The 22650-nt window shown below is 37.5% G+C and overlaps 1 protein-coding gene across 5 annotated transcripts in view; it reads left to right on the forward strand.

Moving 5' to 3' along the window:
- Positions 1 to 20846, forward strand: part of HYCC1 (hyccin PI4KA lipid kinase complex subunit 1) — a 42045-nt gene extending 21199 nt beyond the window's left edge. For 2 of the 5 annotated variants that reach the window (XM_056482724.1, XM_056482726.1), the window contains exons 4-11: positions 2290 to 2469; positions 5152 to 5232; positions 5639 to 5754; positions 6081 to 6176; positions 7727 to 7843; positions 8564 to 8651; positions 9141 to 9300; positions 16495 to 20846. In XM_056482724.1, the coding sequence (XP_056338699.1) occupies positions 2290 to 2469; positions 5152 to 5232; positions 5639 to 5754; positions 6081 to 6176; positions 7727 to 7843; positions 8564 to 8651; positions 9141 to 9300; positions 16495 to 17051 (1395 nt within the window). In that variant the 3' untranslated portion in view covers positions 17052 to 20846. Of the gene's footprint in view, positions 1 to 2289; positions 2470 to 5151; positions 5233 to 5638; positions 5755 to 6080; positions 6177 to 7726; positions 7844 to 8563; positions 8652 to 9140; positions 9301 to 11122; positions 11416 to 15323; positions 15619 to 16494 lie in introns of those variants that run through there. The other 3 variants (XR_008839692.1, XM_056482728.1, XM_056482727.1) reach the window with 3 other exon arrangements.
- Positions 20847 to 22650: the final 1804 nt, after the last annotated feature.

Consider the following 22650-nt stretch of genomic DNA (forward strand, 5'->3'; position numbering starts at 1 on the left):
TCTCACAGGTGTAATGCAAAGGGGAAGGCTTAATGCATGAACAGTACAAATAATGCTGAGTTTAAAAATGGACAAACAACCCCATCTGTACACCTTTGAATATATTATTACAATAATTACCAGTACTGTAAAACTGTGATTGATTTTGTTTTGCAGGATGGATGTGAGGGTTTTTTTAAGCATTTGTAAAGTAATTATGGGTATTTTTATCTGTAACTGCATTTTCCTGCTGGTTCATGTTTGCTTATCTGAAAAATTAATTAGCCATTTGAGAGATAAATGAACTACTTGTTTAACATGCACTTCATAGTACCTGTGGTAGTAAAGAATTTGTTAGTTACTTTTGAGGTTCCTGGACCTCTGCTAGGTGAAAAATGTAGTTCAATGAGAGGAGAGTCCAGAAGAAGTGAAGATTTAAAGGACTTAAATTCACTAAACACTTCCAATGGTAAAAAAATAATTAAATAAATATTTGATTTTTTTTTTTCAACTATTGAAGATTTCTTGCTTTTTACTTAAAGCACTCTTGCTGTGTTTTTAGATAGGAGCCAAATTGGGAATTTGCATTAGGAGATAGCAAGTGTTTGGAGTGTCTAGCACACTTGGGTGCAGCTTAAAAGGAAGAGAGATGAAATTGCTTGGGCATTCTTCAGTTCCAGCATTTAAAAATGTCTCGGTCCAGATACCTTTTAGAAGTGTTTAGTTCAAAAGATATCTTGAAACAGCAACAGCCCTCAGTGCGTTCTGATATTAGGTTGTAGCATGTGGTGGCATTTTGAGGAAGAAAATGTGTTTTTGTAGTGATTATGCATTTAAAGGTGCTGATAGAAAGCTGTCTGCAGTGAGATAACGATGTAAACATGGATACCTGTCACAGCTATTTATGTGCCTTTTAAAGTTCAAGCACATCATTCAGAACTGATAGTTCATTACTGGAAGGATGCAAATTGTGTGAAAAATGTAAGCTGGAGATGGAATGAAGTTCTGTTAAAGTTTTCTAGAAGGATATTTGCTGTACTGCTCTTAAAACTGATGACTAGTTTAGCTTAGCCTGGCATTTTTGTCTTTACTGTAGATTTTTCAGAGATGATTTTTTCCAGAGTGAAGCTATGTTTCTCAGAAGTGAAAAGTTTGTCTTTTTTAGAATGGATCAGATTGTCCCAGATTACTTCTTTAAAAAGAACTCAAATCTGCTAAAATCTTCCCGTTTCAGAAGTATCTCTGAGGTGAGAAATGCTGACTTTTTTCGTGTTCAGGAGGAAAAGCTTAGGAAAGCAAGCAGGTATTTTTCTAGCATGGTCTCCCTGGTGATTTTGCCTCCTTTGCTTCAATAAAGGGATAAATATAGAATTTGGTTTTCTGATTTTTCTGAAAACTTACTCTATTAAAAGTAAAGTTGTGACTTAGACTAATAGCAGAACTGAATTCAGTAGTTCAGCTGGCTTTCAAAGTGCCTGCTATTTTTGTCAATATTTTCTAATTGGAGAAAATTAGGAAATCTCCTAATTTCCATACATTGACACATTGTGGTGGTTAACACAATGTTTCATCCTTATAGCAGAGGTAGGTGGTAGCACAAGAAGACACATTAAATCCAGGAGCAGAGTGCAGGCTGATAGCTTCATTGTTTTAAAATCTTTTTTTAACTTGCATTGATCTAGCTCAGTGTATTACTTCCACTTCAATGTTTTACATCCATTTGTATCAGCTTAATTTGATTGTAAGATTACTCTTGAGGCTTCCCATTTCTGTCTCAAATGTATAAATACATTGAAGCTTCTCGGAGATTTTAATGAGAGTGGGAAAATAAACTAATTCTATTGTGTACTAAGTTTTTGTAATACTTGGAATTTAAGTGTTATAGCTCTTCTCACTAGATGGGTAAAGCTTCTAGCTTTGTTTTGTGTATGCTGTTGGAGTTGTAGAATAACAAGACCTTTTGTTCAGGTACTTTGCTTGTATATTAGAGATGTTGAGAGGTATGAGGCATGTGATAACTATCCTAAATTTTTTGCCTTAGAGGCTGGAGGAATTAAGCCAAAAATGAGGCAAAGCAACCTTTGGAATTTTTTTATTTATGTAGGATGAATGGCTCTACTTTCATCATCCAAAAGTATGTTATGGGCATGAAAGTGTGTGACTTGAGCAGTTATTGTATCGCTATTGTCATGCCCTGAAAACTAAAATGTCATTTTTATCAGTGTACAGTTTTGGCTAAAGGATTGACCCAGACAAAGTTGTAGATTTTTGTAATGTTTTATTCACTCATGCTTTTGACTTGTGTTTCAGCTTCTGGAGCCAGTTTGCCACCAGCTCTTTGAGTTCTATCGCAGTGGCGAGGAGCAGTTGCTGCGGTTCACGCTGCAGTTCCTGCCAGAATTGATGTGGTGCTATCTTGCTGTCTCAGCCAGCAGAGACCTGCAGAGCAGTGGATGCATAGAGGCTCTTCTCCTAGGAGTTTATAACTTGGTTTGTATTTCAGCATTTTGTTTTAGAATTGAAATGAAGTGATTATTTCAGTCTCAACTCTTCCAGTCGGTGTCTGTCAGAAATCTCTAACATGAGCTTTCATTCTTTGGTCAATATTTCCTCTACTCTTTCTGTGATTCTTGAATTGTTTGTTACTTATTTCTTGGTATGGTGATTAAACTCACATTCTGTTTCAGAACTTTTTGAGGCACTGCTTTTGAAACTGTTGCCCATATTTTCTAGGGTATTTTGATTATCTGGACTAAAACCACAAAAAAAATTACTTTCAATGCTTGACTGCTGAATAACTTGCTTAGCTTTGAGAAATTAAAGGTGCCCATGTTGAAATAACCTTGACATTTTAAAAATACTTTTTATTAAAATATCCTGTTTCTTGCTAAATCTATGGTTTGAAGAACAGAATTAATAAGGAGCCCTTTAAGGTGCTACATTCTAGTCTTTTTATGGCAATTTTAGAATAGTGTTTCATTATGTCTGTTGGGATTCTTGTCTGTGTAGTTTGTTCTGGTTGTTTTAGGAAGGCTTTTTGTGAAGTGAAATAGTGATAAACTTCAAGGCTCTTCATTCTGAAAACCTGGAGAAGGCAGCTGCTATCCATCTCCTAGAAATAATCACAGGTGTCTTCACCAAGCCAGTGAAAGTCTTTCACCCAGGAGTCTAATTTAAAAGACCTGAGCCCTTATGTTCTGCTCTTCTTGAGGCAGAGAACAGGCTTCCTGTCTTTTCTGTATGCTTAGTTGTATCTGACAAGAACAGTCCTGAAAAGCATTTGGTCTTACCTTACACCTTAAGGCAATTCACTCCTTCATATCCATGATGGAGTAATTTAAAGTGGTTCATGGACATGGCTGTAATCACTTGTTTTTCTTCCAGAAGAGAGTACATTTATAGTTAAGCTTGAAACCAGTCTGGTACCATCCTGTCTTAGGTGTGAACAGTTTCTTCCTCAATTAGTAACTTGGCTTTCCATCTCCAGCTGCCTGGGGTCATAACAGTTTCACAGCAAGCTTCTCTTGAAGCTGTAGATCAGCATGACTTTTGGGAGCTTTTTTCCCCATTTTGCTTTAAGACATAAAGAATGCTTATGGTAAAACAGTGCCATGGTATACTCTCAATGATTTCTTCACTGCTGTTGGTGCTGCATAAAATTTATAACTGAACCAATCAAGGTGGTATTGTTCTTTAGGTTGGAAAAGGTAGTAGGTTACTTGTTTAGATACTTATTTTCTCTTTAACCAACTACTACTACTGTTTTCAAAACCAAGAGGAAATACAATGCCTAATATAAATATTAATTCCTATGTACAGTGGACTTTTGAAAACTTAACATGTTCAATAGGAGTCCTGCAGTTTCTTACTGAAGGAAAGTGAACAATATTGCTCAGAATAATTTTAAATTTGCTACACTGTGAGGGTGTGGAATTATTGTGGCTGAACCTTGAAATCATGAGCTTGTTTGTTCTACCTTTGGCTTAGGAATGTACAGTGGAAGTGCAAGCAGTTAAAATTTTTTGCTTTCCTAGATGCCGTTTTCAGAGGTTTTTTAATACACCTCAGATTTTGAAATATACTCCTGAAACTTAATAACAAACCTGATTATAATGAAGAATACAAATATTATTATTAGAATTTAGAAGTAGCCATCTTCTTTCACTTTCTCCTATATATTGAGGAACATGTTTTCCACTTTGATGCAGGAGAATATTAAATATTAAAGTATCAATGGTTTATGAGGAGAGTGGAGGAGCTGTGCAGCTTTTCAGAAGGAGCACTTCTATATGCCCTTTTGATACTTTTCAGTCTTCCTTTACCACTTCATATTTTATTTTAAGGCTGGAGTTTTAATAATTACTATATGAAGTTAGACCTTCAGCCTTCCAATGCATGGGTGTTAAGAGAAACATCTCTCTAATTATTACTTCTGGATATATGAAGTCAACTGCTGAAGTTTAGAGAAGAGAAAAGGAAAATTAGTGTGTGGTATTTGTTTTGGTCTAGTCTGCTTTGGATCTTTAGAAGTTTATTATTTGAAATGCTCCAGTGCTCTTCTGTAGTACAAAACCACATCTTGTTTTTCCTTACCCATTAGTCTTCTGTTAACTTACAGGAGCAAGAAGTCTGCCAGCTACTGCTGAGTGGTATCTTTCAGGAAAGGAGCTTCTCTAAAGCTTTGCATCCATGCTTCTTGTAGTTCCATAGACAGAGTTTTCAGACTTGGGCTTTTGAAATGCTGTGGTCTGCTGCTGTCAAACCATATGAGGCTGCATTCCAGAGCTGTAATATTTCCCAAACAAATTACTTGTAGAATGATTACTTGATGGTTAATAGTTTTCAAAACAGAATTGTTGATTGTTAACCTTCACAATTAGCAGATAGTGTATAAATAAAAAAAGATAATGCCATTTTGAACATGATGTTTTCTGTTATTGTTTTTCAAGTGGATTATGTGTGCAGATGGATGTACCCTTGGTTAAGTTATTTGAAGAGTTTTCATAAGCAAACAAAATGTGCTGTGATAGAAAGTAAACAGATAATTTCTAGTTTCCAGCTTGGATTGTTAGAGTATCCCCTATCAGTCCCTCTAATAAATAGTATTTAACATTTTAGGATGTCTGTTTTCTATAGTACAGTGTAACCATTGATATCTTCTGTCTTTTTCAGGAGATAGTTGACAAAGAGGGACATAGCAAAGTGCTGAGTTTCACAATTCCATCTTTATCCAAACCCTCAGTCTATCATGAAGTAAGTGACACCTACAAAGTGGAATTCCTGATTGAGAAGGGCAGTATGCTTTGGGGGGCCTTTTTGTTAAGAACAAAAGTGAAAAGTAGTTTTGACAAGTTGTATGATGACATAGGAACATAATTCTGAGATTTCTGAGTACTGCTGAGTGGTCTTTGAGGCCTTTTCAAGGTAGAATAATCATAATTGCATAATACCCATGCAGCAACTATATATTTTTTTTCTTTTCTGAAGCTACATATCTTATCTGGTGTAAAGTGAACAAATTACATCTAAACAGTCAGATAACATTAATCCTGTTTAAAATTTATATATAAATATGGTGATGCTTATTGTTGTCTCCTTTCACTTGCATTATAGCAAGATTTGAGGTGGGCATGCTCTGAATGACCCTTTTTTCCTTTAGCCTTCCAGCATTGGCTCCATGGCTCTCACTGAAGGAGCTTTGTCACAGCATGGATTGTCCAGGGTTGTGTACAGTGGACCTCATCCTCAGAGGGAGATGCTGACAGCCCAGAACAGGTGAAATTGTATCATGGGATTTTGCTTGAGAGTCCATAACGGATCTTAGCTCCTAATTTTTAGTACAGTTGCAGACTGAAGGAGGATAGGTGTCTGTTGTGCTTGGTCATGTGCTTTCTTTGTTTCTAAACATGTGTAAATGTAGGTGCAGAAAGATCAGCAGGGCATGTTACTACATGCAGAGGAAAAGCTTACTCAGTTGTCAATTGTGTTGAAATACAAATCCACATCTGCTCAAATAACTCTTTAAAATTTCTCTGTGAATTTGTTTTCTTTTAAAAAAATAAAGTTGGTAATGGAATTCCAATGTTTCTTTCAAATTCCAGGTTTGAAGTGCTGACTTTCCTTCTGCTCTGTTACAATGCTGCCTTAAGCTACATGCCTGCAATGTCTCTTCAGTCATTGTGTCAAATTTGTTCAAGGTAATTTCTGTAGGTTGTTTACTCTTAGAATGACATTGTCAGCTTGAAATGCAGTCAGTTTGGACTTGTTTTATAAAAACAAGCTTTGAGTTCCCAAAGGCTGCTTTTAAACTTGACTTCTTCTCATAGATGTTTACAGTTGCGTTATTTTCTTTTAACGTATCTCATACATAACTTTGGGTTGAGATCTCAAAATGGGGAGCAATAATCTGGCTCATATGCAGGCTAAGCTTCTCCTTTAAGAGGAGGAGTCAAAGGGCACTGTTTGTTTTTAATAACAGTAGTTGTGTTAACTAAAGAAAACCAGAAGTGTCTTTTAGAAGTGTGGTATATCTTGCATTGTAAGTTTGCTAAATAAATTTGGATGCTGTGCAGGTTGAAACTTTCTTGTAATTATAGTAGGTGTTGAAACTGTAAATACATCCTTTTTATGGATACATTGAGCATTTCCAAAATCAGCTTTTGCTTCAAAAAACCAAAATAACATACCCCTCCTGACCTCAAAACAAACAAACAAAACCTACGTCAACTTTAATTACAGTGTGGGGGTTTTTTTGTTTTGTTTTGTTTTTTAAATCAATTTTTTTTTCCAAGACGAGGATTGGGAAATAAGCATATTTTTCTCTGGATTTCAAAAGTGTACTGCATGTTAAGGGAAAAATTAGAATGCTCCCCTTAACCCAGGAAACCCAAGAGACTGAGAAGTCAACTGCAGGAATTTTTTTCTAGGATAGTTCCTAGGCTTCTTTCACTACTAAAGCATAATAATGGATGCCTGTTAGATTTCCTTCTCTTCAAAGGAGGCAGGAGACTTTGGAGCTTGGAGCACTTGGCAATATTTACAAGAGTAATTACACAAGATCTTTGTTAGATAAACTGCTCTAAAATATGAGGTAAAAAATAATTAGTATCTAAGGATTGTGTAAAGGAGACTGATGTTACTTATTCTGCTTGATTAGGTTTTGATTGTATTTAGAATAAATGATTTTTAAAGCATCCAAAAAAAAACCAAAAACCAAGCAGATTACCAGTAGATGCAAGCCTTTGTACTTCAAAATGTTGAAATTTTGGATCTGAATTATTTAAAGCTATACAATTTAACTTCTTTCATTGTTCTTCATCCCTGACTGATTTTGTCATTCATGTTTCTTTGCTTACTGAAAATCTTACCCTGACAGCATTTTAGAGTAGACAGCATGTTAGAATATGGGGACTATGTGTCAGAAGCCCCAAAAATCTTTCAGTGTCCTGTTTGGATGTGGTGGAATCTATATGCTGCTATTTGGATATATAGAATAACTCCTTTAATTGGTTTGAGCAATGTGGAATTTAGGGGGTTTTCTTCTAGTAAGTCTAACTCAATTTTTATCATTTTCTTAAATTACAAATCTGGATTGTAAATGTGAAAATTACAGCACAAAATATTTGCATTTTTAGAAGTAGTAACTCAGGGCTTCTAAAAACTGATCAGTATTGGTGAAGTATTGAAAGTATATAAACCACAAAGATGGTTCCACAATTTACTAATGACAAATGTATGATTTCTTTAGAATTTGTGTCTGTGGATATCCTCGCCAACAAGTGAGAAAGTACAAGGGAGTCAACAGCAGGATTCCAGTTTCATCTGAATTCATGGTGCAAATGCTGACAGGGATCTATTATGCCTTGTAAGTTTTTTTTCTAATATGCAAACAAAGCAGAGAAATGCCAGATTAATTTGTGTACTTGTTCAGACATGCTACCTTGGAGGCATGTTTTTTTCTGGTGGGCAGATGTTGTGTGTAGCAATAAGGTCCTTGGGAAGAGACAGTTCTCCAAGTAGTTGGATGAAGTTACCTGTGTCATGCTGGGGAAAGATGGCTGGAGCAGCACTTGATGGGTATAACTGGTGATGGGAAGAAAATACTGCAAAAAGCCTTTTCCAGCCATTGGCTGCTGTCCACATTTCTGCATGGTTAGTTTCAACATCAGTCTAGTTAAGCAAAAGAGATTATATTTTTTTCTCTGAAATTCTGATGTCATCTACCCTTTGATAGTCAGTTAATGTGCAAAGCTTACTTAGTAACTGAAATAATTGGAGGCTAGTAATACAGGAATACTGAAAAGGTGGAGTAATATTAAAACATCTCATTTGTATTTCAGATCTGAGCTGATCAACAGCTAATGAAACAATTTTTAAACTGCTTGGGGTAGCCAATGAAAATAAAACTTTGTTCCATAGAGGCTACTTTAGAGTTCTCTAATTAGCAGACTTACAAAAAACCCAAGTAGTTCCAGTCCTTTAAACTGAACTCTCAAGGAACACCAGAGCTGTGAAGCTTATGTGACCAGGAAGGTTCTTCTGTTGACACAGATGCTTATTATTACATATGATTTTACCTTTGCAGTTATAATGGAGAATGGGATCTGGCTCGGAAAGCTATGGATGATGTTTTGTATAGAGCACAGCTTGAACTCTATCCAGAACCTCTGCTGGTAGGTGTTTTATTTCAACAGCTTATTGAGTAGAATTTTTGACCTGGGAGATCCTTGCTGTGAGCATACATGATACAGGATGATGTCAGGAACATAAATGTGTGTGTGTGCTGGTGCAAACAGCTCAGTCTGTGAGTGCACAGTGGGGCTTTTCACTGTACTTAGTTGTGGTGTTGTATTTTATCCTTGTGACCAAGCTGTTTTCAGCAGAATACTTCTAAGTCTTCAGAACTAAGATAATAGTGCAGCAGAACTCTGAAGGAATAGCCACATCTTGAAACTAGAAACTTTGTTTTAAGAAAGTGATATGTTGTGAGAGCTAAGTGCAGCCAGCATACTTTATGGACCATGCAAAAGGGTGGTGTGCTTTTTGACCATAAATTGGAATTGTATGCAGTATTCTTCTTGAAATAATAAAAAACTCCAACAGAATTCTTCTAAAATTTGGACCTTTGTGATAGGAAGTTAAGTGCATCTGTTCTATTCTAGGTTGCTAATGCAATAAAAGCTTCACTGCCTCAGGGTGCCATGAAATCTAGTAAAGAAGGTACAAGATGCATTCAGGTTGAAATTACACCTACTTCATCCAGAATATCAAGAAATGCTGTGACTAGTATGTCTATAAGAGGCCATAGATGGAAAAGGCATGGTAAGAAACACATTTTGCAATTAATTCTTAGCTTTTCCATGTTCTTAAAATAATATTGAGAACTTTATTATTTCACATATTAATCACTTATAGTCCAGCAGCAATGTGGAGGTTTTTATTTTCTTGACTGGTGAATGGGAATCTCAACACAATTCAGATGAAGTATATTCTTTATATCCTTAGCCATGTTTTTGTTAAAGGGAAGTGTACACAATAACTACTCCTTTAGGAAACAATGTTCCTGCTTTCTTCTGAAAATTAGTTTCTAGTATCTGAAGCAGAAGAAATATTTAAGAAATTTACCACAGAACCTCATCTATCTTAAAGTGCTTAAATAAAAATAGGATTTAAGGATAAAGGGATAAACTACTATGTTTTGGACTTGTGGTTTAAGCCCACAGAAGAAGTAAGCCCCACACAGCAGTTTAAGCACTCCCCACGGTGGAATGGGGAAAGAAATGGAAGAGTAAAAGTGAGAAATCTTGTTGAAATAAAGCCAGTTAATGAGATAAAGCAGAAGCTGTGCCTGCAAGCAAAACAAAACAGGGAATTCATTCACCACTTCCCATGGGCAGGCAGGAGTTCAGCCATGCCCAGGAAAACAGAGCTCCATCACACCTAAGAGTTACTTGGGAGGACAAACACCAAATATCCCTCCTCTTCCTTCTTGTTCCCCCAGCTTTGTAGACTGAGTGTGATGTTACATGGTCTGGGGCACCTCTTGGGTCAGTTGGGGGCAGCTGTCCCAGCTGTGTCCCCTCCCAGCTTTTTGTGCACCCCTGCTCACTGATGGAGTGAGGTGAGGAGCAGAAAAGGCTTTGGATCTGTGCAAGCACTGCTCAGCAACAACAAAAATACCCCTGTATCAACAACATATCAACACCATTTCCACCCCAAATCCAAAACACAGCCCCATAGCAGCTACTGGGAAGAAAATGGTCTCTGTTCCAGCCAAAGCCTGTGTATTTGGGCAAACTAGTACAAGGGCTTCCACAAAGCAGAACACAAGTCTGGGCTTAAGAGTAGGAAAAAATGGTGCCAAATGTGCTGCAGAAGTAGCAGTACCAGCAAGAGATTCTGTGAGTCTAAAGGTTGTATTTCTGCATCTTTGCCATTTTCAGATGAGGGAAGAGCCACTGGAGCAGTGATCAGAATTGGCAGCTGTTCTATTGGGATTGTGGTCCTAGTAACAGACTAAGAGCACGAGTGTACATAAGAGTGCTTTTCTGATAGGGTCACTGAAGATTAGTAGTACCATTAAAATTTCATCATAATAAGTACTAAGTGAGCTTTTGTAGTATGCAGACAAGTTACTTGTCATAAATAGGCCAAGAGGTAATTCAGGTAAGTGTTGAGAAACACTTGGTGGTAGAACATTTGTGTTAGTAGTATCAACAGTAAGCTGCCAACGGGGGTGAAAGAGAAGAAAGGTAAAAAATAACTAAATTTCATTTCAGTTGATTAAAAAACTACTTAAAACTGTCAGACAAACCTGAGGAGCAAAACATTAGTGTCTTTAGTGAGATGGAGTAGTGGGTCATAACTGACATCTCAAGGTTGCTAAGGACCATTTTATTTTTCTTTCTTCAGCCTTAGAGTTATTAAGCATGGATTATTGACCAGATACAAGAAAATGGTATGATATCTTAGCTTTTAAATGGTTAAATGCCCTCTGAAGCTTGGCAGTTTTGTTAGCTATTATTTTTCAATGGTTTTGATGCTTGTTCAAATGAGAGAGAAACACAGATCAAGGATACTGAGTGCTGGGTCATCCAGAGAAACTGAAAGTATATTAAAATAAACATTCCCTTTGTGTTTACAGGAGAACATACAGGAGACCAAAATGGTACAAAATGAGCATTGGATACATCCTTATAAGAATGCAAAATTTTCAGCAAATACAGAACTAGAGAGGTTTCTACAGTTATTGCCTCCTTGCAGAGAGTGTGGCTTGGTGAAGTTCAAGGAAAAAAGTGTGGGACAAGTGTGCCCTGCAGCAGATAACAGTAAGATGAAAGGGAAATGAGAATACCAATTGAAGTCAGAAGTGGAGAATGCTGTATTTTATGAGAATCTTACGAAGTAGGACAAGTTGAAAGAAACAGCAATAATCCAGTAAGTGCAGTCCAAGCAAGGAGTGAGTAGTCAGTGTTCAGGGATGAAGACTGAAAGATTAAGGACTTTTCCAAAACAGCTCATGCCAACATTTTATTTGGGTTTCTGTGAAAATGTTGGATTTGTCTCAACAGTACAGGGTTTAATGAAGAGGAAGAAAATTGCTTGGTGTAAGGTGAGTTGGAGTGGAATATGCGGCAGGTTGTAGGAGTGATTGCAAATTTGAAGGCTGTGCAAACAATTGGCTAATTTAGAGTCCAAAGCTGAATCTGTGTATCTAGCTAAGTGACAGTCAATTGTTTAAATGGTTTTAAATGGTTAATACTCCATTCATAAATCACTTCAGCTAATCTAATCAAAATTCTCATTATAAAATCCTAACATAACTTTTGTTTGTGACTTGGACAGCCTTTTCAAAGTCAGAGTGGATGGTCTCCTCTTTTCAAAATTCCTACTAACCTAATTCAGTGCCCCACAATTCCTGAGAAAAGAAAGATGTGAAATACATCTTCAGGATTGGAATGCAGAAAGAGTAACAAGGGTTGTGCTTACACATGCTTGTTTGAATTAAAATGAATACTGGAATTGGTAGAAATTAGATGGCAATCCTCATTCCTCTTGACCAGTATTCTCTCTTTCTCACAGTGTGAGAGGAAAAATGTATTTGCAGGATTATCTTTATTTTCATGATAAAAATTAGTATAAATGGATTTGGAAGTCAAAGGAGACAGCTGAGAGATATTTGGTGTTATACATTATGTGGACTAGGAGAACTGATGAAGTAAATTATCTCATGGGGAAGCAAGGGCAGCAATTTTCAATCACTAATTATGTGTGTAAAATAAAATAGCAGAACCCAAATGAATTACATTTCCAGCTGAGAAGCATGGGCTTTATTTTCTTTATGTTTTAAAAAATTCATTCTACTATAAAATTTTTCAGACTTTAGGTCTTGCTGCCTTTGCTAGAACTCTAGATTAAATTCAGTTTCAAGTAAAGGTTGACTTAACATTGAATCTGCCTGTGATACTAACCCTGTAATTTGTCCATTAGGAGCAGTTACTTAGAAGAACTTTTTAAACTCAATTAGTTAATGTGACTTTGGACTTCACAGATAGGTACTTTAGAGGTACTAAAGGTGAGGGTGATTTGCAAAATGGATCCATCTAATCACAAATGGGTAGTGTTTATGGAGTGAGCTGATACTAGCCACTACTTAGCAACAAATTACTTAGTGCTATTGGATTGGGTAGCTCTTGTTTCTAGAGGTGTGTGTAAGAGAAACTCTCTGATGTAACATTGAGAAGAGCTGACCAGATTTTGGTAAGATATATAACACAAGAACAAAGGTATCAACTAGCAAAAGCAGGATAAGAAGTTACTTTTTTCTTCACTGCAGAAATTTACTTTCATAGTACACAAGGTTTAGAACTAGTCTTTGAATTCTCTCTGTGAAGAGAGTTGTTTTACTTTTTTTTTTAAACAGTATTAATTACTGAAATAATTGTAACTTGCAGGAGTGTGAAATTAATGCTAATCTTGCTTTTATGACTAATTAAATATGCTAACACAGTTGTGCAGGACAGGCAGCTTGAGCTTGTGGGGGTTAAAATTGAATTACAGTCAGAATGGGCAGTTTGCCTGTGCAGTCTGAGGTAAATGATCTGGGCAACTGTAATAAGGTAGACTATGATTTTGGATTAAGTTTTAGAAGTTAATAGACATGAAATGCATTAATCAAGGTTGGTTGTACTGCTCAAAGCATTCAGAAATGTGACACCAAATACATTTTCTTCAACTGCTGTGGGTGTATCTATGTTAACAATGACAGTGACATAATTACTCATTTTCATCTCTACACTGTTCAGCAGTGACCTTGGTTTTCTCTTGTTGCATTACCTTGTGCACTGAGCATTCATAGCTCTCTTTCAAAGGCTAGACCCCCAGAGCTGTCCAGCTTGAGCACAGGATTACCTTTACCACCAGGCACTTTGAGCTGAAGGTTTGGGTGTCCTTAAAAGTTGTAAGATAAGGAGGGTATGCTGCTCTGAAAGGTGTGTAATGTGTAGTCTTATCCCTGCCCCAAGACTGTAGATGCTATGATAGTCAGTATTAATGGGAGTTGAGATACCCAGTATCCCATTTTTACCATTGGTTTCTTCCTGTAGTCAGTTAAATTCAGAGAAAGGTATATTTCCTGTGTAGTAATGGTTACTCAGCTGTAGGAATGCAGCAATATTGGGTAAAGTGCTGATATCACAGCTGGATGTTACATTTAGAAGTGCACACCACCAAATAACAATAACTGGGTATTGCTTTTATACAGAATCTTTTACAAAATAAAATCTTCCTCTGTTTTTCTGCTGTGTACTTTGAGTCTTCTTTCTTTGGAGTTGGATAATTAGTGCTTTTCTGACAGTTAAGCTCTGTTTTGTCCTTTTCTCTCTCTGGGGCAGCAGGAAGGAGTTTCAGAGGTTGCAATTGGAGAGGCACAAGTTCCTCTCTCCAGTGGAGGTAGAGCATTGAGGCCAATCAGAGCATTGGTCTTCTCACTAACCTTTCTGCTCCTGTGTTTTTAGAAAAAAAAAGGCTATATTTGATGGTGTATCATTATCACAACTGTTTATTTATTGTTATTACTGTTGCAGTTCATGGTGCTCTTTGTCACCTTTACTACTGAAGAAAGAAGACTTTTGCAGAAAATGTTGTTACAAGTCCATGGTTCTATTTTGAGTTTCCTCACAAATATCAGGAATTTAGTAAGGAATAGTTATTCATGCCATTTCCTTTGGATGGTGCAGCTTGTTAAATAGATACTTTGATTGGTCATTGATTAGTTAGAAAGACTTAAGGTGATTAGAATTTTCAGGTAAAGTAAGGGATAGCTCCTACACAGGGGACACTGAGGTCCCTCCCTGTCAGAATAACCTGGCTCAGTTGTGATCAGTGCAGACAGCACAAATGGTAGTGAAAAGCCCAGTGCTGGAGCCACCAGGCCTAGAAGTACACTGTGCCTGCCCAAGAGTGTTCAGTGAGGGGACAGGAGGAGGAGGACATCCCCTTGAATGAAAGAGCATTGGAGCTGCCACTGTGAAAAGCCATCTCATTGTAAATTCCTCTGGTTTTGGACTTCTGCTGTCAGTTCAGTGTGCTGCCAGCTTCTGTCACGTGCAGCAGCAGACTGGCAGCATAGTCTGGGTGGTCCTTCTGTAACACAGACCAGACCAGAGGATTGCAAATAAAACCAGGACTTACCTGAGCTTTATTCTGAGCTCTTGAGTTTTATTCTGAGCTGTGCTTTTAGTGCATTTTTAGTCTTGTCTGTGCCACAGCACTCTTCTCCACTAGTTTTTCTGGGGTATCCAGAAATATCCTTCAGTTTGAAAGCAGTCTTTTGAAATGAAGGAAGAAAATGGAAATCCAAGTGTGCTTGAGTTGGCTTAGTTGTTTCACTTAGTTTTCAAGCTGACCAAGGTGCAGCATTGTGACATTGTGTCTAGAATTTCTAATCCTGAATGATAATATATGAAGTTGATATGCCATTTCATTGTAAGTTCCACTCTATCATGGTGATACAGAGAATATAGTCATAAAAATGAATTATTAACTGTTTTTTGGCTTCTGATAATCTGTTTCATGACCCTCAGAAATTTCAGTTTTGAAAGATCAAGTGTGGGCCTTTCCAGTATGTGGTGCAGGCCAGTAACTGGAAGATTGAAGACTGCCATTTTAGAAATAAAGCAAAATTCCATACTTGCTAATGTTGCTAATTAACAAGAGGTTAATATGTGTATACATCTGCTTTAATTTATAATGCTTAAATCATCTGTATCTGTTGGCTTTTGTTTCATGTTTTGTTTCAGACATTTTTTGTTTTGTTCTTTTTTCTTATCCATCTTTAATTCTAGAACAACCAGAGAATGGTAATGATGCTACTGAATTGGGCAACTTTATCATACCTGAGATTAGTGTCACAAGTGTGTCTGGAGAGAGGACCGGGAATGGGGAAAAGAGCAGAGCTCTAGCAGAGAATGATGTTCAGCATTTACAGGGAGTACAGGAAACAGCTACAGATCCTAGAACTGACAGCAAAGGCATGCCAGAAATCAGGAGGCAAAAATCTGTAAGAAAAATGATGGAGGATGGAATAAACTCATCTGGCAGAGTGCAGTTTTAGCAGAGCACTTGTAGCTGCACTCTAAGGTACCTCTGTTGATTGAAAGGGTCACTGCTGCATGTTTCAAGAATTAAAGTATGCAGTTAATGTATTTGCATGTGTAATAACACAGCTGCATGTATTGCACACAGCTTTGTCTGTGCTACAGACAATGATGATGTACTTACAAGTAGATGTATTTAATCTGGAGAAAATACACTGAGACTCAACACACCTTTGGGTTTATTAAGCACATTTATGTGAGTTTACAAAATCCAGTGATCAATGGTGTGGAAAATCTGTCAAAATGGATGCTAAAAGTGTCTTGCTATGTAACTCAGATTTCCCAAATTCTGCCTTTCACGGTGTACTGGAGATCTCATATTGTGCTTGAGTTTCCAACTCTTACCACCAGACCTGTGATGCAGAAAGTGACCTTTCAGTCCTAAAGCATTCTTGGGTTGCTAAACATGCAGGTGCCATATTGGGTGTCCTGGGGCATTGATCACATACCTTTGTAATTAACAAGCTTTGCCAAATCCTGTAGTGGATCACTTGCTCAAAAAAAGATTTACACTTTTTTTTGTTCTGTATGGTACTTTCTAATCTCAAAGTTTCTAATTTCCTGCATGAATTAACATGATTGCATTTCTTTTTTTTTTTTTTTTTCCTGTCAAAATCACAAGAAAATGAGATTGGGGGCATGCTTTTTGATGTAATTAATACATCATTACTTGCTGTAACTCTGTATCCTAATGAGCCTTAATTCCAAAATGTCATGGAATAGGTAAGCATTGTCTTCTGTTCTCTGTTCTACTGCTTTATGGCTTCATGCTTATATCTATCAAAATTGAACAAGATGTAAAATCAATGACTGTGAGATACTCAATTGCTAATTTTTTATTTCTGTTTCTACCATGCAGATAATTCTGATTTAGCAATTGAAGAAGAACTGATAGAAGTATCTGAAACCGATGAGGGGTTTTACTCTAGGGCTACTTCTGGTACAAGTCAGTCTGCCCTGTCTAACAGCAGCACCACGAGCAGCAAGAGCCTCTTAGGGAAGAGCCAACGAAGGTCTGGAGGAAGCAAACCTGGAGGAAAGGAAAAAGAAGGGGAAACCTGCAGAGAGCATTTATCAAGGAAACAAACTCAGAGAGCCATGAGTGAGAATCTAGAGCTTGTCTCTCTGAAGAGACTGACACTGACAACCAGCCAGTCCCTGCCTAAGCCTGGCAGCCACAGCCTGGCCAGAACGACCACTACTGTGTTTAGTAAATCCTTTGAACAGGTCAGTGGTGTCCCACTTCCAAATAATCGTGGTGGTGTCTCTGGTACAGAGGCAAACAGGTTTTCAGCTTGCAGTCTTCAGGAGGAAAAATTGATATATGGAACAGAAAGAACAGATCTTCCTATTTTAAGCAAACAACCTAATCAGCAGCGACCTCCTAGTATTAGCATAACTTTGTCAACAGATTGATATTAAATTGGCCAGTATAAAAAATAAATTACTGAGACTTTATCCTGATACTGGTACATTAAGCTCTTAATATGCCATTACTTCCTTAAGTCTCAAACCCATAAATTCTTACTTGGCTCGTGTTTGACAGTAATAGTGAATAGACAGCACTTAAAATTATTTTGAGTCAACTTCTGTTAGCTTCACAGCTTCATGAAAAGTTTATACCATCACCAGCTGAACAAGTGTTAATTAGTTGGTTGTCACTGACCAAGGTGTGTGGCTTCTTACAGATGTACCATGTGGGAACAAAGAGAGTGTCTCTCCCAGATTCTACATTCTGTCTTCCACTTGGCATAGGCAAAACTGCAAGTACTCAGGGATTTTTTTTAGGAGGAGTCTTGCAGTATTGTCATGCAATTTTGGAAGAGCATTGGAAGAACAAACATTGTCTTACATGTAAGGTTAAGCTAGAAGCATCAGTTGGGTGTTTGATGTTCTGGTGGCATTTGTATTGGTCGTTAGTACGTGTAGCAGTGTTCATACTTCTTTATGCCTGTGTAAGTCCAGTTTTAGATGAATTTTGGTTTACCTGTATGTCTTCACAACTGGGCCTAAACTAATACAGCAGCATTGCTTGTGGCTGGGAGTTATTATCAATTGCTGTAATAGTCTTTAGACTTAAAAATTATGTGACTGACTCTTTCTTCAGGATTCTTAAATATCAGTTGCAAAACTGCTCACTGAAAAGTTGGTCATCAGTATTTTTATTGTCTGTGGGGATGAGATGTGCTTGTGTACCAATGTTATGTAGAAGTATGAGCCCTGTGCACTGACTCAAGCAAATCAGGAGTGTGATTGTGCTTAACATGAATTTCATGCTTGAGACTAAGAGAATACTACCAAAGGATGTGTACTTTCAGTAACTTGCAAGCACAAAGGGAAACTATTATGTAAATATAACTAGCACTGTAATTCCTAGGGGTTTTTATACCTATTATTTTTCTAGTTTGAAATTCCAAACCAGCAACCTCTTCAAGGTCAGGTTTCACCTAACCTTTAATCTCCAGTGAGTTTGACAACTGCTTTTATAATGTTAAGATTTTAATTCAAAATGGACATTAAAACTTCTTATGCAGAAATCTGAAGAAGCAGTTGCTGACAAAACCACTCCAGTAGCAGTTATTAGGTGCTGAACAGACAATATATTATTATGAGTGTAGAAGTAGGATGAAGATCTGAGGCATAGTTGCTCCCAACTGTCCAGATTTCTGCAGCTGTTAATCCATTATTGTCAAGAACATTGTAGAAAAAACAAACACTAAAATTCTGGTAGACTTTCCCATTTTCTTGGAGATAAGTTTTGATACTTTTGACTTAAACTGAAGCACAAGTAACTTGTAAGCAGCTAATGCTGTTCAGGTTTACAGCAATTAATAAGCTGGTTAATTAATGAAAAGAGTAGGTAAATTGTATGATTGTACTAATGAGACCACAGACTGGATGTGTACATTCCTAAAAATTCACCAAAGCATGCAGAGCACCCCCATCAGTCTGTAGGGGTTCATATTTACCTGAGAGCCTGAGTTTAAAGGAATATGCCATAATTTCTCATTCTTCATTTTGTTGTATGACACTGTTCTATTCTAGTAATGCAGTACTTCACCTTTTTACAGTGAAGTATTTTCCTAATTTTACATGAAAACTTATATTCCTAATGGATAAACTACAGATTTTGCCCTGTTTAGTTTTTTAATACTTTGACCAGTGAGAAAAACTGGTTCTTTGAGGTTATTTTTCTAAATACTTTCTACAGCAGAAAATTTAGCCTCTTTTTTATAGGTTTTTCTGCAATACACATTAGACAGGACATTTGTTTCACATTGACTAATGCATCTGGCTGCTGGACATGCATGACCACAAGCAACAGCAGGGTGTTAGCAGCTGATACCAGGCATTGGCTATCTCTACACACACTGAATATAGAGCTCTTCCTTCCCTTGAAATTTCATCTAGATGCTGCAAAGAAATAACCTGCAGAACTTAACAGCAGTTTTCTGATCTTCTTTTGCAGTGTAGGTTCTAAAGAAAAAAAATTGCAGTGATTTAAATTGACATAAAACTGGAATAGATAAATAAAATTGCAGTAGACAAATATTTGTTGTTATGGTATTAGTTGTGAGGTATTATTGAGGGGATAGAATTTCTGAGATTTCTGCTGGTTTTGCTTTGTATTGTTTAACTCATAGTTGTTTGTTACCTCCATGATAGGCACTCTTTCAAGCTGGGTGTTGGTATAAAAGATATTTATTATACTGGGAAGATTCAGCTCTAAATAATTAGGATTTCAAATTAGGATCTGAAATGCCACAAAGTGTAGATATGTAACATAATATTTCCAGTACTCTTGGCTACAAGCCAAATGGTGTTGAAATGTAGTTAGTTCATCCTTTTATTTTATCCAGCTGGTCTGGCTTGAAACCAAGACATAGGCTCATATTGGTACAAGTGAAATAACAAAAATCTTAATGCTTTTTTGAGAAAATGATGAAAAGGAAAGGTTCTTGGTACTAAAGACTGTTCTGTCCATACGTGTGTGGCTTCATATAAACACATTTGTGTTGGTCTCTGGAGTAGCTTACCCAGTGATGAGTGTGTTTCTGTGAGCTGACATCACACCCTCATACTGATGGAGTCTAAAGAATTTCTTTCCTGAGTAACAAAACTTTGAGTTGTGATTCTTTCTTCTCTTAAAAATTGAAAAGTTTTTTTTAAAAAAAGCACAACGGGGAGGAGTGAGGGCAAAATTCCTTGTTGTCCAGATATCCATGGTGTAGGATTAGGAAGGGGGTGGGAAGAGTGGTGGGGGAAGTAGGGCAGGAAGCAGATATTTCTAAAATTGTCACACTCTGGGGGTTTGAGCATTATCCAATCACTTCAGACTGTCAAATGGAAAGTCTTTGTTATAGATGTCTTCTAAGAGTGTAAAGGAAACCTATTAAGACACCACACATTACAGTCTGCCTGGGAGTGGGTAGGTCTGATGAATACCTTCCAAACATACACAGCTGCACCATTCTGCAGGGAAAATGTTGTGTAGGAGTGAATCATCTCACATTGTAAAAGGAGAAGTTGTTTCAATGCTGACGTTTATAACTGACCTTACTGTTCCAAATCAGAGGGCACTGTTTCCAAGGGTGGCTTTGAACAGCAACACTTGCAAAACTCATTGAAACTGAGAAGAATTATTTTTGTTGTGAGAATATGTAACATTTGTGCTAAAGGTGTATGGCCTCTAACCACTTGCTGTAGAGCTGCAATGACTTTTCTGAATGGATTTGAATGTCTTGAATTGCCTTGATTACCTAACAAATTTGAAAGGTACAGAAATAGAGCTATTTTAGCCACACTTCTCTCTAAGGAGGTTTCCTATGAGAAATTCTAGAAATTTCTAATGTAATTGTCCAATACCTTTTGTTGGTGTTTGAGGCTTACAGTGCTGTATATAGATGTATAATATATTGCCTTTTGTATTTGTATAATTCTACTTCTGAGACTAGATGTGCACATTTGATATTTCCTACATCAGTCTATGGATGCCTGTCTTCACATGAGAACCTGAATTTAAACAACTGCCACACTTCCAATCTTCAGCTCATTATGTGACACTGTTTTAGAAACACAGTTTTTCACCTCTTTTGCAGTGAAGTGTTTTCTTGATTGTACATGAAAACTTACATTCCTAATGTATAGGCTACAAGATTTGTCTTTTTAGTGTTTAATAATTTTGGCAGTAAAATAAATTTGTTTTTTTTTTGAAGTTGCATGCTTTTGTATATACTTTGTACAGCAGAAAATTTTGCCTCTTTACAGACTTTGTTGAAGTACACATTACATAGCAACATATTTGTTCAGTTTTCGTTCTACAGATCCAGAAGTCATAGTATGGTTGACTGCATTACTTAAATTATGCTGAATACCCATTTTATATAACATAGGGTCTGCAAACCCAGTCAGGAAGGACACCATGGCTGAGAAATGCTGGTGGGTGAAGGGCAAGTCCAAGCAGATGAGTTGCACGCTGGCAGAAGCAGATGGTGATCCTGTCAGTAAAGCAGCTCTGCTTGGGCAGCAGTGGCAGTTTTGGTGGTGTGAGTGTTAACAGTGGTTTGGCACACAGCCATTATCTGCACTGTGTCCAGGGCAGCCCTGGGGGCTGCTCCTGCTGGTAACAGCAGAAGCAAAGGTGGCAGTGAGTACCTTGGCCTTTTTTATCCTGTTTTGCAGATATCAGTCTTTAACCATCTTTTGAATGGACAAAACTCAATTTCCCTTCATTTAAATGGGTGAGAAAGGAAATCTGATTCCAAGCATCAGAGTAGGTAAAAGTTTTCCTTTGCAAAGGTACAAATTAGACTTGATTGTCCTGTAAGTGTGTAGGATTTGCAATTTCAGTTAGTGAGTGGAAGGCAGTGCTTAAAATGGGCTCTTACATCATTTCAGGTCAAATAGCTATTGATTAGTGCAAGACAACATGAGTTTGGGGAATTTTTCTCTTCTCAAAATGTGGTACTCCAAAATACTGCCTGTGTTTGGAGGGTGAGAGTATAGCTGAGAGCCTGCTGGACAATTCACAGGTAAAGGGGCTTGAGAAGGTATTGCAGGCAATTAGTAACAAGCTACAGAAATTACATTTGTTCCTACAAACTTCACAGCTGGTTGCCTGCACTGAGCTTGTAATAGTTGTTTTTCATGTTTTATGTTAATCTGGCTCTGCATTAAAGATGACTTCAGTATGGGGGTTTTCTCCCAGCCCACAGCTGCCAGGTAATAAATACACCTGCTAATTCAGGGTAGTGGGAAGAATGCCACTGTGAAACTCCAGAAACCTGTGTGGAACAAGCCTTCACAGTGCACTGAGCCTGCTTCCTTAACTTGATTCCTAAAATAAGGTTGTGTTTAATCATCTGTTACTCTGCATGTGCAGGGACAATGCAGAAATGTAATGGTGCAGAAGGACTTGTGGAAGTCAGTCTGAGTCACACAGCTCTTCTGACAAGCTGCCTGCTTGTTGTTCTCATCAGTAGTGCTGACTAATACTGGCAGTCCTCCACACAGACTTGCTTGGTCTGGAGTGTGGTGGTAGGTTTTTGTCCTGTGAGAGGGCACATTTCAGAGGTGAGAAATGTCACCTGCAGCCTCCACAATGCACAACAAAATAAATGAAGGTGTGTCACGTATTGGCACGAGAAGTCCTTGGTGTGGATATAATTTCTGCAATACAAATAGTCAACCAGAGTAATAAATGTTCAGTGCTTTCTCTGGAAAGAAAGATACTTTCTTCATGCATGAAGTCATGGAATCACAAAAGGGTTTGGGTTGGAAAGGACCTTAAAGATCATCTGGATTCAGTTCCCTTCCGTTGGGCAGGGATGCCACCCACTAAACCAGGTTGCTCAGAGCCCCATCTAACCTGGCCTTCAAGACTTCCAGGGATGGGGCATCTACAGCTTCTCTGGGCAATCTGTTCCAGTGCCTCACCACTCTCACAGTAAAGATTTTTTTCCTAATATCTAATGTAAACTTACTCTCAGTTTGAAACCATTACCCCTTGTAAACC

Source organism: Oenanthe melanoleuca, chromosome 2 (assembly GCF_029582105.1).
Source record: "Oenanthe melanoleuca isolate GR-GAL-2019-014 chromosome 2, OMel1.0, whole genome shotgun sequence".
Taxonomy (NCBI): Eukaryota; Metazoa; Chordata; class Aves; order Passeriformes; family Muscicapidae; genus Oenanthe; species Oenanthe melanoleuca.